The 13129-nt window shown below is 38.7% G+C and overlaps 1 protein-coding gene across 4 annotated transcripts in view; it reads right to left on the reverse strand.

Annotated features, from left to right (window-relative positions):
• The window catches only part of kank1a (KN motif and ankyrin repeat domains 1a), a 76671-nt gene that overhangs the window by 31186 nt on the left and 32356 nt on the right, over nt 1-13129 (reverse strand). For 2 of the 4 annotated variants that reach the window (XM_073860854.1, XM_073860851.1), the window contains exon 2: nt 9472-9600. In XM_073860854.1, the coding sequence (XP_073716955.1) occupies nt 9472-9508 (37 nt within the window). In that variant the 5' untranslated portion in view covers nt 9509-9600. Of the gene's footprint in view, nt 1-9471; nt 9601-11473; nt 11721-13129 lie in introns of those variants that run through there. The other 2 variants (XM_073860852.1, XM_073860853.1) reach the window with 2 other exon arrangements.

Raw genomic sequence — 13129 nt, forward strand, 5'->3', positions numbered from 1 at the left:
GATGATGATGAGCAGCACCTGAAGCAGATCCCTCGCTCTTTTAGATATGCTTTTCGGTCGTCGATTGTTTTCAATCTGAAGCCTCGACATTTCCTTAAAGGGTGGGGTTTGTTGTGGACTGGACAGAATTTAGCTGGATCGTCTCTAGAAGACATTTTATCTTGAGATGTACTATGAGAGATTTCAGTCTTGTGTACCAACACTGGTGTCTTGAAGTTAGTGTGTTTCACAGTGAGTCCTTCATACGGAGGGCGGTAACTACTGGAAAAGGCAAAGCTTGGATCGTTACGTGTTTTAGCAAGATTGCAAATGAACTGAGTAAAGAACGAGAAAGGAGGGTAAGTGACACCAAATTCTTCTTTGTACTTTGAGCCTTGAGAAATCCATTTCTCTTGTAAGGAATATGGCAGTTTTTCAACAATAGGTCTGATACCTCGAGCAGTGTCTAAGTAGGCTAAACCTGGTAGATAGCCGTCTTCTTTGGCTGAGAGCAGCTCCATTAAAAGATCTCCGAGCTCTCTTAGTTTGAGGTTGTCTTTACCTGAAATCCTGGGAAAATTGTCTAACTTCTTAAACAGTGCACTTTCGATTACTTCAGGTGAGCTGTAACATTCATCAAGTCTGTTCCAGACCATTTTCAAGGCTGTGAATGGGTTTCCTATGTGAACTGCTCTGAGACGTCTCACGTATTCTGAAGATTCTTTACCAAGCCACTTTAACAACAAGTCTAGCTCCTCGCTGGCTGTAAGATCCAAGTCTTTGATAGTGTTGATAAAAGAGGACCTCCAGGCTCTGTAACTTTCAGGGCGATCATCAAAGCATGTTAAACCACTGCTCACTAGCTCACGACGTGCAAGAAATTTCACAAGGTCTATCATGTCTGAAGTTTCTGAGTGTTGTGGCAAATATCTTGATACACCACTGCACTGTTGCTGCCATTTATTGCTGACTGGTTTTTCTATTGACTCCTCTTTCATGTTTCTCGGGAGTTTTACCTTTTGCAGTTTTGGCGCCCTTAGAGATGAAGAACATGCATCAAGTACGACATACTGGCTATCATTCACATGCACCATATTTGGTTCAGTTTGAGGGGTAAACTGGTTCTGATCCGTTACTTGGTCTGGTTCAGATTTGCAATCATGAGGCCGATCTGTAGCTAAGTCGGCCTGCTCGTTGAGATATGTAGCTTGGTCCCTGACATAATCGCAAACACGTTTTTCTGTGCTTTGTGCTGATGAAGAGTGACTTTTCCTTTCATATGGCTCCTCATCCTCATACTCTGCTGCTGCTTCTAATATATCTGCTTCTGCACTTGCAGCTGCAGCCTCTTTTTCCAGATGCAGGGCTTCCAAGTTAGCCTGTAGCCTGGCTGTGTCCACCTTAATTGCAATTTCTCTCTCTGCAAAAGTAACACGTGCTCGTGCAGCCTCTGCCTTAGCTCTAGCACGTGCTGCTGCAACACCAACTGAAGATCTTGAGGACCTTGAAGTTCTTATGGAATTTTTAGAGGATGCGTCAGATGTTTTGTTACCTTTACTTTGTATCTTCTCTGGTGTGGTCTCTTTTGGATACTTTTCAGCCATGATGCTCGCTACTTGCTGCTGTATGCTTCTGCTAAGATATTCAGCCAGCTGAATTTATGTCATTTCACTGTACTGCTCTCCTTGTGTGTTTCCATATGCGTGAACACAATTTAGCAGCAAGCCAAACTCCCTTTAAATAAAGACTGGAGTCAGGGTGTAGTTTTCAAAATAAACTCCTGATGTTTACTCCAATATGCTTCAAAGGAGAGTGAAACTATCAAAAACAATACACAAATAAAGTGCTTTTAGTAAACAGAATGTAAAATATATACACAATATACAGGCTAACAGAGCAGCGTTACCAGTTAAGCAATTGGTGTATAAAACAACACTTAATTATTACCAATATAGCATAGAAAATAAAGAAAATATCCTCAATTTACACATTTTACAAAAATTACTTACTGACAATGCTTTCGAAGGCATAAACATTAAAGAAAACTTAAGCAGCAGTCACATGGAGCTTACTGTCTGAGAGAGTTGAGCAAACTGAAACTAAAATGGCTGCTCCCTTGCTTAGTCAGGTAATTTTCAAAATTAAAGTCCCAATTAAGAAACTGAAAACACTTGTTCCAATGAACATAACATAGTCATCTGAAATCTTTTAGTCTTAGTCTAGTTTTAGTCGACAAAATATCATAAGACTAGACTAAGACTAAAACTCTTAAGTTTTTTAGTCTGTTATGGAATGGTATTAAGGTTTGAATATGCAATACAGAGACAGATTTAATGGTTGTTATAGAAAACACGTATTTTATTTTATTCTTAAATGTAAAAAAAAACTGACCGTGGCTTTTTCACAAAAGATAATATCACATAAAATAAGCATAAGGCCTGCTCTACCTAAAAAATATACATGGTCCCTGAAAAAGATATGCATTCTCCCTAAATGACATGCACACACAGATACAAAGATTCGCTCTGATTGGATTTCTTCCCAACTTGTCCCACAAAATGAGTAGCTCTGATTGGATCTCTTCTCCATTCGTCCCTCCCTGACATTTTCGTCTTATTTCTATTTGTTGACTAAAGTGTCAGTTAGATTTCGTTACAGTCTTAGTCATCATATCTGACTTTTATTTAGTTTTTATTTAGTTTTCGTCCGTGAAAAAAGGTTAGTTGACGAATATATTTCGCCATCGTCTTCGTCAACGAAATTAACACTGCTTTCTTGTTTTGTCTCCAACTGCACGCTCTGAGGTGATTACACACAAAAATAGATATATATTTTTTTATAAAGCACTACTTAAAGAACTGAGCATTGACCAAAGTGCTGTACAATGAATGTTTTGGTATTAGCTCAGGTCACTTGGAACTGCAACCGAGGTGGTACTAAAAAAAAGTATCCGGTACTACGTACTGCACCCAGTGGAAAAGCCCCCAAAAGTAAGCTGACCCAAACCAAACCAAACCGTGGGTTACTATGCAATGGAAAAGTGCAATAAATACAGTGGCTTTACGCTTTTCTTAATGATATTTAGCCCCAAGAAGTAACGATTTTGCTCTCTTCAGCTCACTACATGCTAAATTTGCAAATGTTTAATGCAATATTCCAATTATGGGCATACGTTTAATGTGAAAGTTTGGATGAAAACATAGCTAATGTCTAATAAAAAGCCTTTCATACTGCAAAAACTCACATCAATGGCCTCAAAATCTTTTCACTGCCAGTTTGCTTTAAACAGTGCAAAACCATTAACAACGGTGGCAAAAGTTTAAAATACAGCAAGTGACAGCATCAATTGTGCTACAGAATAGTACAGGGAGGCGGGCGTGCTGTATGCTTGTACATCTCTTCCAAAACATACCTGTACTAGACTCTTAAATGGAAAAATGACTAACCACAAAAGTAGCGTAAGTGTGCTACTTTATAATCTGTCAAAAATTTAAATGCAGTTTTCTTTAACATGCTTACAAATTCAATCTTATCCAGGTTGCAGAGCATCCTTTTCAGTGACATGAACATCAGTAATTCAGTAAGTACAACAGAGCCTCCTAATATTCAGCCGACTGTAAATCCCTTAAACAATGAACACAATACAGTTTGTAACTTACTGGGACAGGAGCTGGACAAGCAGTACTGTAGCAGGGTAGCACTATTGGTCAAAGCATATCAGAGTCTTCTCTCAAACACACACACGCACGCACACACACACACACACACACACACACACACACACACACACACACACACACACAGTTAAGAGAATACAGAGGCCCTTATTCTCACCCTGGCCTGGTATTTCCTGACTCGGCCCATGGAAACCACGTCAGCTTTCCAGTTTAATTATCCCAGAGATCCACGTCATCTCAAGACTACACTCACAAACACACACACACACGCTTGTTAAACAAGAGCAACAACAATGCTGGACCTGATACAGAAGTCTGTCTAAGAATAGTCCAGTGATGAATGGACAGACCAAAAGCAAAAAACAGAGTTAAATAGATTCAGTGTTATTCATTTGTGTTAATGAAACCAACAGTACTCCTCAGAATAAAGCTACGAATTAATAGTACAGAAATAGATGAATTATAGGAGAAAATTTGTACTTGGTAAATTTAAAATAATAATTACAGACCAACTGGTCGGTATAATTCATCATTCCCTCATCATTATGTACATCAATAAGATGTAACCAAGTTTTTATTGCGAAGACTAACCACCAGTGGCGGCTGGTCACTAGGGGAAGCTAAGGCGCCGCCCCCTTAAAGCTGGCCAGAGAGGAAATCTACTTTAACATGTTACCAAAAAGTTAAATATATCGTGCAAATTAATACAAAATAAAATAATTTAGTTGTACTATTTCACTGTTATTTATGTTATAATTTATTTAAAACAATTAAAAATCAAAACTGAGTTTGTTGTGTGTGTGTGTGTGTGTGTGTGTGTGTGTGTGTGTGTGTGTGTGTGTGTGTGTCATGTTTGTGTGTCTGGGGCGCACCACAAACGAGTGTCTATGTATGTCAGTAAAAAGTGTAAAAACACTACAGGAGCGCTGCCACAAGACGCCTGTCTAATGTAAAGATACAAAATGTAATGACAAAAGTCTGCATTAATCTGCCTTAATGCGTTTATTACACAAGATGGTTTCAGATGAGTTTAGTTCAATTCAGTTTTACATGTTTATTGATATTTTAATCGCAGTAGTATTTTGTTATTTGATTTGTTCATATTTGTCTGTTCAGCATAAAGCTCCGTGTTTTATTGCCTCCGCTGTCACTGTGAGAAAAAACATTAATTCATTTGCTTCATGTGATGGTAAAGTGATACACGGTCTCCGTTTATCTGTTCTCTAAACAAATGAATGAACACATTTGACTTGTATGCTCGTGTAAGTTTATGATTAGAAATGGACATGTGAACGAAAATGAAAATAAATAAAACATGAAATGACAGATAATAACTGACTGTGAATGACTCTTTACAACGCTGTTTATCAAAAAAATGACGGAGATTGAAAAAGTCTATCGTAACCTCTCTCTCTCTCTCTCTCTGTGTGTGTGTGTGTGTGTGTGTGTGTGCTCATCACCTGATAAATGGCTATTAAGAGTACTGCATTACTACAGTACAAGTTTGATTTTGAGTGTGTTTGCGCCCCCCCAAATTCTTTTAGCACCAGCCGCCACTGCTAACCACTTCAAGATTTGATTCAAGGCTAGCTGGTTTATGTTGGTCTTTTAGCCTGGCTAAGCTGATTTAGACAGATTCCCTACCGAGTCAGTTTGAAGCCCACCTAGTCTTCTTACCTGACTAGCTAATAGGTGCTCAAAAGCCCGCCTAAAGCAGAATACAGACCAGCCTAACCTACACTCTCAGAGTTAATGGTACAATTCAAGATGTCACCGGGAAGGTACCTTTCCAAAAATACACTTTGGTACCTCAAAGGTACATAGCTGTACCTAAATGATACATATTAGGACATTATTAAAACTGTCCCAGTGACAGCATAAATTGTACCTTTTTTCTGAGAGTGCGGTACATTCACATGGGGTAAAAGCGTTAACGCTTGACGGAAGGCTTGTCTGAAGCGTGGCCAACAGCCAATCACAGTGGCCGTAACACATGCTCCGGTCTTGCAAAAACGTAATTGTCTGGCTCACACTAGGTTATTTGCATAATGCGATCTGATTCTGACGGACGCGTTGGCGCTTGAAAAGTTGAGAAACGTTCAACTTCTGCCGCAAGCATTGGCAGTGACACAACTTGACGGATCCACAATTCAGTTTGGCAACACATGACGTCACCCATTAAAAGTAAATTAGAAGCTTTAAAGGGGACATATTATGACATTTTTAAGGTGTAAAATAAATATTTGGTGTCCCCAGAGTGCGTAAGTGAAGTTTTAGCTCAAAATACCCCACAGATAATTAATTATAAAATGTTTAAATTGCCACTTAATAGGCCTGGGCAAAAGTGAGCCGTTTTTGGGTGTGTCATTTAAAATGCAAATGAGCGGATGAAATGCAAACACTGACCACAACGATGGTAGTTTGTTGTAATTGACACTCAATTGTGCTGTCAAGTATTTTTTCTTTCTCTTTCTCTCTGCACAAAATGGCAGTGCTGTGGTTGGACAGTGCAGATAAAGGGGGCGGCAATATTGTAATTCGCCTTGCTACCTACCTCACAAAACAGGTGAAATATGAACAACCTAATTTTTCACATGCTTGCAGAAAATGGCTTACTCAAATTAAGTTACTGGGTTGATCTTTATCACATTTTCTAGGTTAATAGAAGCACTAGGCACCCAATTATAGCACTTAAACATGGAAAAAGTCACGCTATGACCCCTTTAATGCTTTTGCCCCAGGTGAATATACCGTAAGAGACCACCAAACCAGCTTTTACAGTTTTAAAATGTTTTTTGTCACCTACCTAACCACTCTCAGCAGAATATATGCTTTGTACACTTTTCCCACAGAATGCAATAAAATTACATTCACTATGAAAGAATAAAAATAGAAATAGATAAATATAAAATCCATGTCTAAATCGAAATCTAAAGCACTCAAACAGAAACGGGCACAGTGCACAGCCTTTTTTTTTTTGAAAGGTTTGTATCATTTAGATCAGGCAGAAAGCTTGAGCCTAAAGCGGGCAGACGTATAACAACAGTAAAAAAACTGTTTAAAGGTTAATGAGGTAACAGGATGTTTGGACAGAGACCTCCATTGTAGCTCAACAGTAATCAAGGACCCATAATGCCTGTGCCCAAAACTTTAGCGCGTCCATTAGTCCTGCAACCCTGACATGCTAATCAGCTAAAACTCTACACTACATGAAAGGCACCGCTTGGCAGCCTTGTTTCAACACCAAGCGCTTTGGCCTTAGCTTGCTGTAGTGCCGCCAAACATGGAAACAGTCCAAGACAACAAGAAACCTCCTTTAAACTGTTATTGACCTGAATTTCATTGTGAAAAATCAAAGGTGATGGTAGAAACAGCACCACCAAAATATCCAGAACAGATACAATACTTTAAAGGACAAGTTCGGAATTTTACACTTAAAGCCCTGTTTTCAGATTGTTTATGATGAAATAGAACGGTTTTGACTGAAATTTCGAAATGCGGCTGCCCCGAGAATTTTCAGGTGTTCATTGTTTCACCTCCCACCTCTGCAATGGGTGTACAGGTGCATTGGAACAATCCTTCCTAAAATGCATTAAACTGAGTTTCACGTTTACAAAGACGTGAAACTCACCGAGTGGTCAGGGGTGTTCACTGATATGCTCATACAAAAATCGCTGCAAAGATGATTTCCAACAGGTGTTTTAGCATTTGTTGTAAACTTGTGGACCTATTTTTCCAAACGCCTCACACCAGATATTCTTCCGTTGAGAGCTTGAATAATAGACACTCCAGCCCAGTTGGTGGCGATAATCCACCTTTGCCAATTGCAAGAATAGAAACAAAGTTCCCAGCGCAGAGTAATACCGTACCTCACAGCACATCTAATACAAGTCAATGGAGTTGGACAAAACTACGATAAAACCTGTTGGAATGTTTATTTTGCAGTGATTTTTGTGTGAGCATATCAGTGAACACTCCTGACCACTCGGTGAGTTTCACGTCTTTGTAAATGAAAAGTTTAATGCATTTTAGGAAGGATTGTTCCTGTGCACCTATATAGCCATTATAGAGGTGGAAGGTGTTACAAGAAACACCCAAAAAATCTAAGGCCAGCATCATATGTCCAAATTTCAGTCAAAACCGTTCTATTTCATCATAAACAATCTGAAAACAGGGCTTTAAAGGAATATTCCATTTTCTTAAAAGAAAAATCCGGATGGTTTGCTCACCACCATGTCGTCCAGGGTGTTGATGTCTTTCTTTGTTCGGTCGAGAGGAAGTTCTGTTTTTTGAGGAAAACATTGCAGGATTTTTCTCATTTTAATGTACTTTAATAGACACCAACAATTAATACTTAACTCAACACGTAACAGTTTTTTTAACGGAGTTTCAAAGAACTATTAACAATCCCAAACGAGGCATAAGGGTCTTATCTAGCAAAACGATTGTAATTTTTGACAAGAAAAATAACAAATATACACTTTTAAACACAGCTTCTCGTCTAGGTCCGGTCCAGCGCGACCTAGCGTAAATGCGTGGTGACGTAGGGAGGTCACGTGTTACATATATAAAAAGCACATTTGCGGACCATTGTAAACAATAAACTGACACAAAGACATAAATTAGTATCAGTTAACATACAACAACGAAGGAACGGTCCTCTTTCTCAACACTTGTAAACTCTGGGGCGGAGTTTCGCGTTCGTCCTCTGTGACCTCTTGACGTCATGACGTATTGCGTGGGGTCATCTGGCGCATCACGACCGGATCTCGACGAGAAGTTGTGCTTTAAAAGTGTATATTTGTTATTTTTCTTGTCAAAAATGACAATCGTTTTGCTGGATGGGACCCTTGTGCCTCGTTTGGGATTGTTTGAGGTCCTTTGAAACTCAGTTGAAAAAAACTGTTACGTGTTGAGTGTTAATTGTTGGTGTCTATTAAAGTCCATTAAAATGAGAAAAATCCTGCAATGTTTTCCTCAAAAAACATAATTTCTTCTCGACTGAACAAAGAAAGACATCAACATTTTGGATGACGTGGTGGTGGGTGGGTTGTCTGGATTTTTCTTTTGGGAAAATGGAATATTCCTTTAAGTGTAAAATACCGAACTTGTCCTTTAAATATTTTAATGTCCGCTGACAATGTTGGTTTCAAAACAACAAAAACATGGTGCTTTGAAAAATATATTTTAAAATGAAAATGACATGCACAATTTGGGTACATATGGTAGTGCACAAACACCTTCAAGTAAGACTAAAAGCCATTTATTACACTTTTTTAGTCAATATAAAGTCAACTGTATAATATGCAAGACTACATTTTGCTCATAGACTATCAGAAGGAATGTGTTATGGAACGTGTTGAACTGCGGTTTTGTGCTAAGCATCTCGCAAGGCTGACAAGGAATATTTCACAGCATGCTGCGAAAAATCACACTTTTGCCCCAAGTTGAAGAATTTAAGATGTACTTGCGGGGAAACTGACAACACATGCTGTTAGATTGCATGCCTTAGTCAATAAGCATCTAAAACTGCCCTAAGCAGAAGTAGCACAAAACAAAACTTTATTCCACGTTATATTCCTGTGGCACCACACTAGGCAACCACACCTGCTTCTCATTTAAACTAAACATGAAATATGGATAAAAAGATTGATTGGACGTTGAGAAACATTGCAAATTATATAACAAATACCACAAGTTTCAAATGTGCAAGTGTTTGCCGAAAACTGAACCCATGAATTTTAGGCTTAAATAGCGGTGATTAATCGGTGAACAAAACTGACAGTCATGCATGATTAAAAGGGAGAGGTGTTACCTGAGGCATTGCCGTTAATGTGCATGGTTTGGGCCATGACTGCAGCCGCACTCTTGAAATCCAACAGACAGCCTGAATGCGCTCATGCAAATGTCATGCATCAAATCAGCTTGCCATGCAGCCTGCAAACTGATCAGAAAAATAAAATAAACACATTAATGAAATTTGATACTGTACACAAGATGTTTGACACCACACGCATGCATGATTCACAAATATTTTCTTATGGAAGACAGCACATTGCAGCGTTTGTATTCAAATCAGATAAATAGGACAAATGAGACAAACCTTAGTGTTGCCCATCATGCTTACTGTACATGCATGACCTTGTGAGCAGTTTAACCACAACATGAGCTTTCATTGAGGTTATTTAATATTTAACAATAATTAGAACTCTAACCTTGGTGAGCATATAGAAACAACCATGTGAACAATCCTACAGTTGTTGAAACTGTTCATAATCCATTGAATCTGATTAGACCATTAGCATCACGCTAAAAATAATATTATGCAGTGCCTGAAAATAGTCCCTTGCTATTGAAAGTAACCAAGGGCACTATTTCGGGCCGTGCGTAATATCACTACGCCTGCTGCAGCCATGTTACAGCAGTAAAGTCCTTGATTATCACGCCAGAATGAGAGTATAGTTCCTTAGTACACGATGTAACTACAGAAGTGTCAATTTTTAAATGAAAAATATTAAAAGTCTTTGGTTATATTTGAGCATGATGCTAATGGTCTAATCAGATTCAATGGATTATGCTAAGCTACGCTAAAAGTGGTATCGCCAGACCCGGAGATGGTTAACTCTAGAGGAGCTGGAAATTGAGCATATTCTCCAAAAACGTGGAGTGTCCCTTTAAGACTAAAAGCTAGGGGAAAACAAGGGGTGGGTGTATTAAAAAAGCCAAGTGAAAGCTAGATTTACAGCTACACAGTAGACCATCTCACCATATAAGTGCTCTGGAATGAAACAGTGCTTTATTTTAAATTAGCACAGAGACTGGGAAGATCTAAACTTGGAACAGCTTTAAAAGCAATAGGACCAAATAAAGATTAGAAATGTGGGGCTCTCACCATCTGTAACCATCTCAAACTATATGCTGTTCACTGATACCAAAACAAGGAATGGATGATTTGAGAAGCTCAGATGCAAAATTAAGATTTTTCGATTAATCGTTTTTTTTTTACTTGGTCGATTCAAAATCGATTCTCAAAGAGCAGAATCAATTTTTTTTCATACTTATTTGAACGTAAGATTTTAAAAATTGTGAGAACTGCTACAAATGGTGACTGAGCAAGAGACATGCATGTGTACAGCAGATTCACGGGTGAGCCTCATAAATCCCTGATGGTGAAAAAGCAGGAAGAAGACTCAGTGGGAGGTCTATCATGTGCTCCAAAGAAACCAGACTTGGAAAGCCAGTAAAAAAACTTAAAAAAAAACAATGATTGGACCAGTTTTGAGTATTACAAAACACAGGACGTGTTATGGAATTTCCTCTGACTCTTAAAGAAAAACTTCATCAGAAACACAAAGATTTCAACAACAGCATGCCTTACGTTTGAAAACACACGTAACACAGCCAAAGTCCACAGGCGAAACGTGAAAATGTTGTGCAACATCTTTGTAAAGGACACTGCGTGTGTGTGTGTTTTTGTAAAGTATAAATATGTCTTTCATTTGAATAGGAGAAAGAAAACAGGCCAATTTATAAGTTAATGCCCACATGAAACATTAGAGCTCACCAACAAATCAATTTAGTCTCAAAACAATGAGACACGCTTTAAACAACTGTTTAAAGTATTATAATCTGTCCATCACAACAAAGACATAAAACAGTACAGAAGAAATTACTACATCTAAGTGAAAGTCAACTCTCTCTGAGCATGTCATAACATTTCTAAGCAAAGAAATACAACTGATTCCAAATAATTAGACATATCCCTTATATTATGCTGCAAATATGCAAAAACCTGATGTAACACAACAAGCACCTACCTTGCTCAGTCATTTTTAAACTTCTTCAACATGTAGTCGTATAGGCAACTGCATGGCCAGGCACGATGTTCTCGAAGTAAAAACGCAAATGCAACACGTAGTGTGTATTACAGCTAAGATTAGCCAACTTGCTCAGATGTCAACCGAACGACTGGGGTCCTATAAGAGGAAAGGATGCATCCGTGTTGGACAGATCAGTGACCACCTCAAGGTTCAGCACTGTTAACCTAGGACCTCCGGTGAAAAAGAGATGATGATGTCTAAGGAAACACTTGTACACCAACTAAAGTCCTCTACTTGCTGTAGTCCTTTACAGCAAGGTTGCTTGTTAATAACAAATAGGGTCAGACCGTGCAGGTTGACATGTAACGGCAGGTAGATCATTCTTACAGTTGGATACTTAAAGGTGTGTTTCTTAATTCAAGGCTACTCCCTGTTCTCCTAACCCTGTGCTGGGAATGTCAGCACAATAAATATTAGATCTTTATATAATAGCAAATGACACTTTAATGACGTTTACATTGTATAGTCGTGTATACATATATACACGCACGGTGGAACACACCACCTTGCAAAGTATAGTTTATGACTTGTACATGTACACATACGTTCAACAAAATGCAATGCATCCCCTGGGCTAAATACTACATTCTCCTGTACGCGCATGTGCAACCTACTCGTACAATGCACGCAGGTTTTCAAAAATCCGGTGCTGCACCGAACCCACCCCAAACCCCAACCATAACCAGACCCTAAAATCAAAGGGAAATGATAGATGAAAAACGGTAGTTAAAAGAGGCCAGTGGTCTAGAAACAACTAATCCTGTTTGTAAGCTTAAAATTAAGTGTAAATGTATTTCTGAAATCTGATTCAGTGTTTCCCATACATTGATTTACTTGTGCGTACCATATAAATATATGGTGATTTTGTCAGACAATGTCGTGTTTATAAATCAGGATTTCAGTAGCAGTTAAAGGAACAGCTGGTTGGATTAAAAACGAGGTGTTACTGGGTCGTGTTTAGTACTTTATAGTCTACTCGTTTTATGTCTGACAACAGAATATATAATATGTAAAAATAGCATTCAGTTGTGTTAAAATGCAATATAAATGTGACACTGTGACAGACCAAAAAGTAGAAGTGAAACTTATTTCAGGTGCCAAAACTTGATGAAACGCAAACACGTGATGTCGTCACGTATATGCTAAATAGCGTGTGACATCATCACCACCACAGTTTCTCAAAAAATCCTGTGGGAAACACTGTGATTGGATGACTGGATGAATTGAAATGCTGTCCCAGAGTCAACATATGGTTGCCCTGAGGACATCAAAATCAGGAGAGCCATGCAATTTTGGAAATTACAGATATATTACTATCGCCTTAAGCCCGATTTATAGTCGTACGTAAGCTCTACGCCGTAGGTTATCCATAGCCTGTGCCTAGCTCTGCGTAGCCTGATGTGCACTTCGCAAATTTTTTTTACAGCGCGTCAGTTCGATGCGGACCGCAAGTGCTGTGATTGGTCCACCATAACCCCTCCCGTCATGTAAAAAAAACTGCGTCATAGGTATTTCCGTTTGCGACGGAGAAAACAAAGATGGACCAAGTTGAGGAGTGATTTAACTCAAAGTGGAACATTAGTCCCTGTTTAT

Source organism: Misgurnus anguillicaudatus, chromosome 22, assembly GCF_027580225.2.
Source record: "Misgurnus anguillicaudatus chromosome 22, ASM2758022v2, whole genome shotgun sequence".
NCBI classification, from domain to species: Eukaryota; Metazoa; Chordata; class Actinopteri; order Cypriniformes; family Cobitidae; genus Misgurnus; species Misgurnus anguillicaudatus.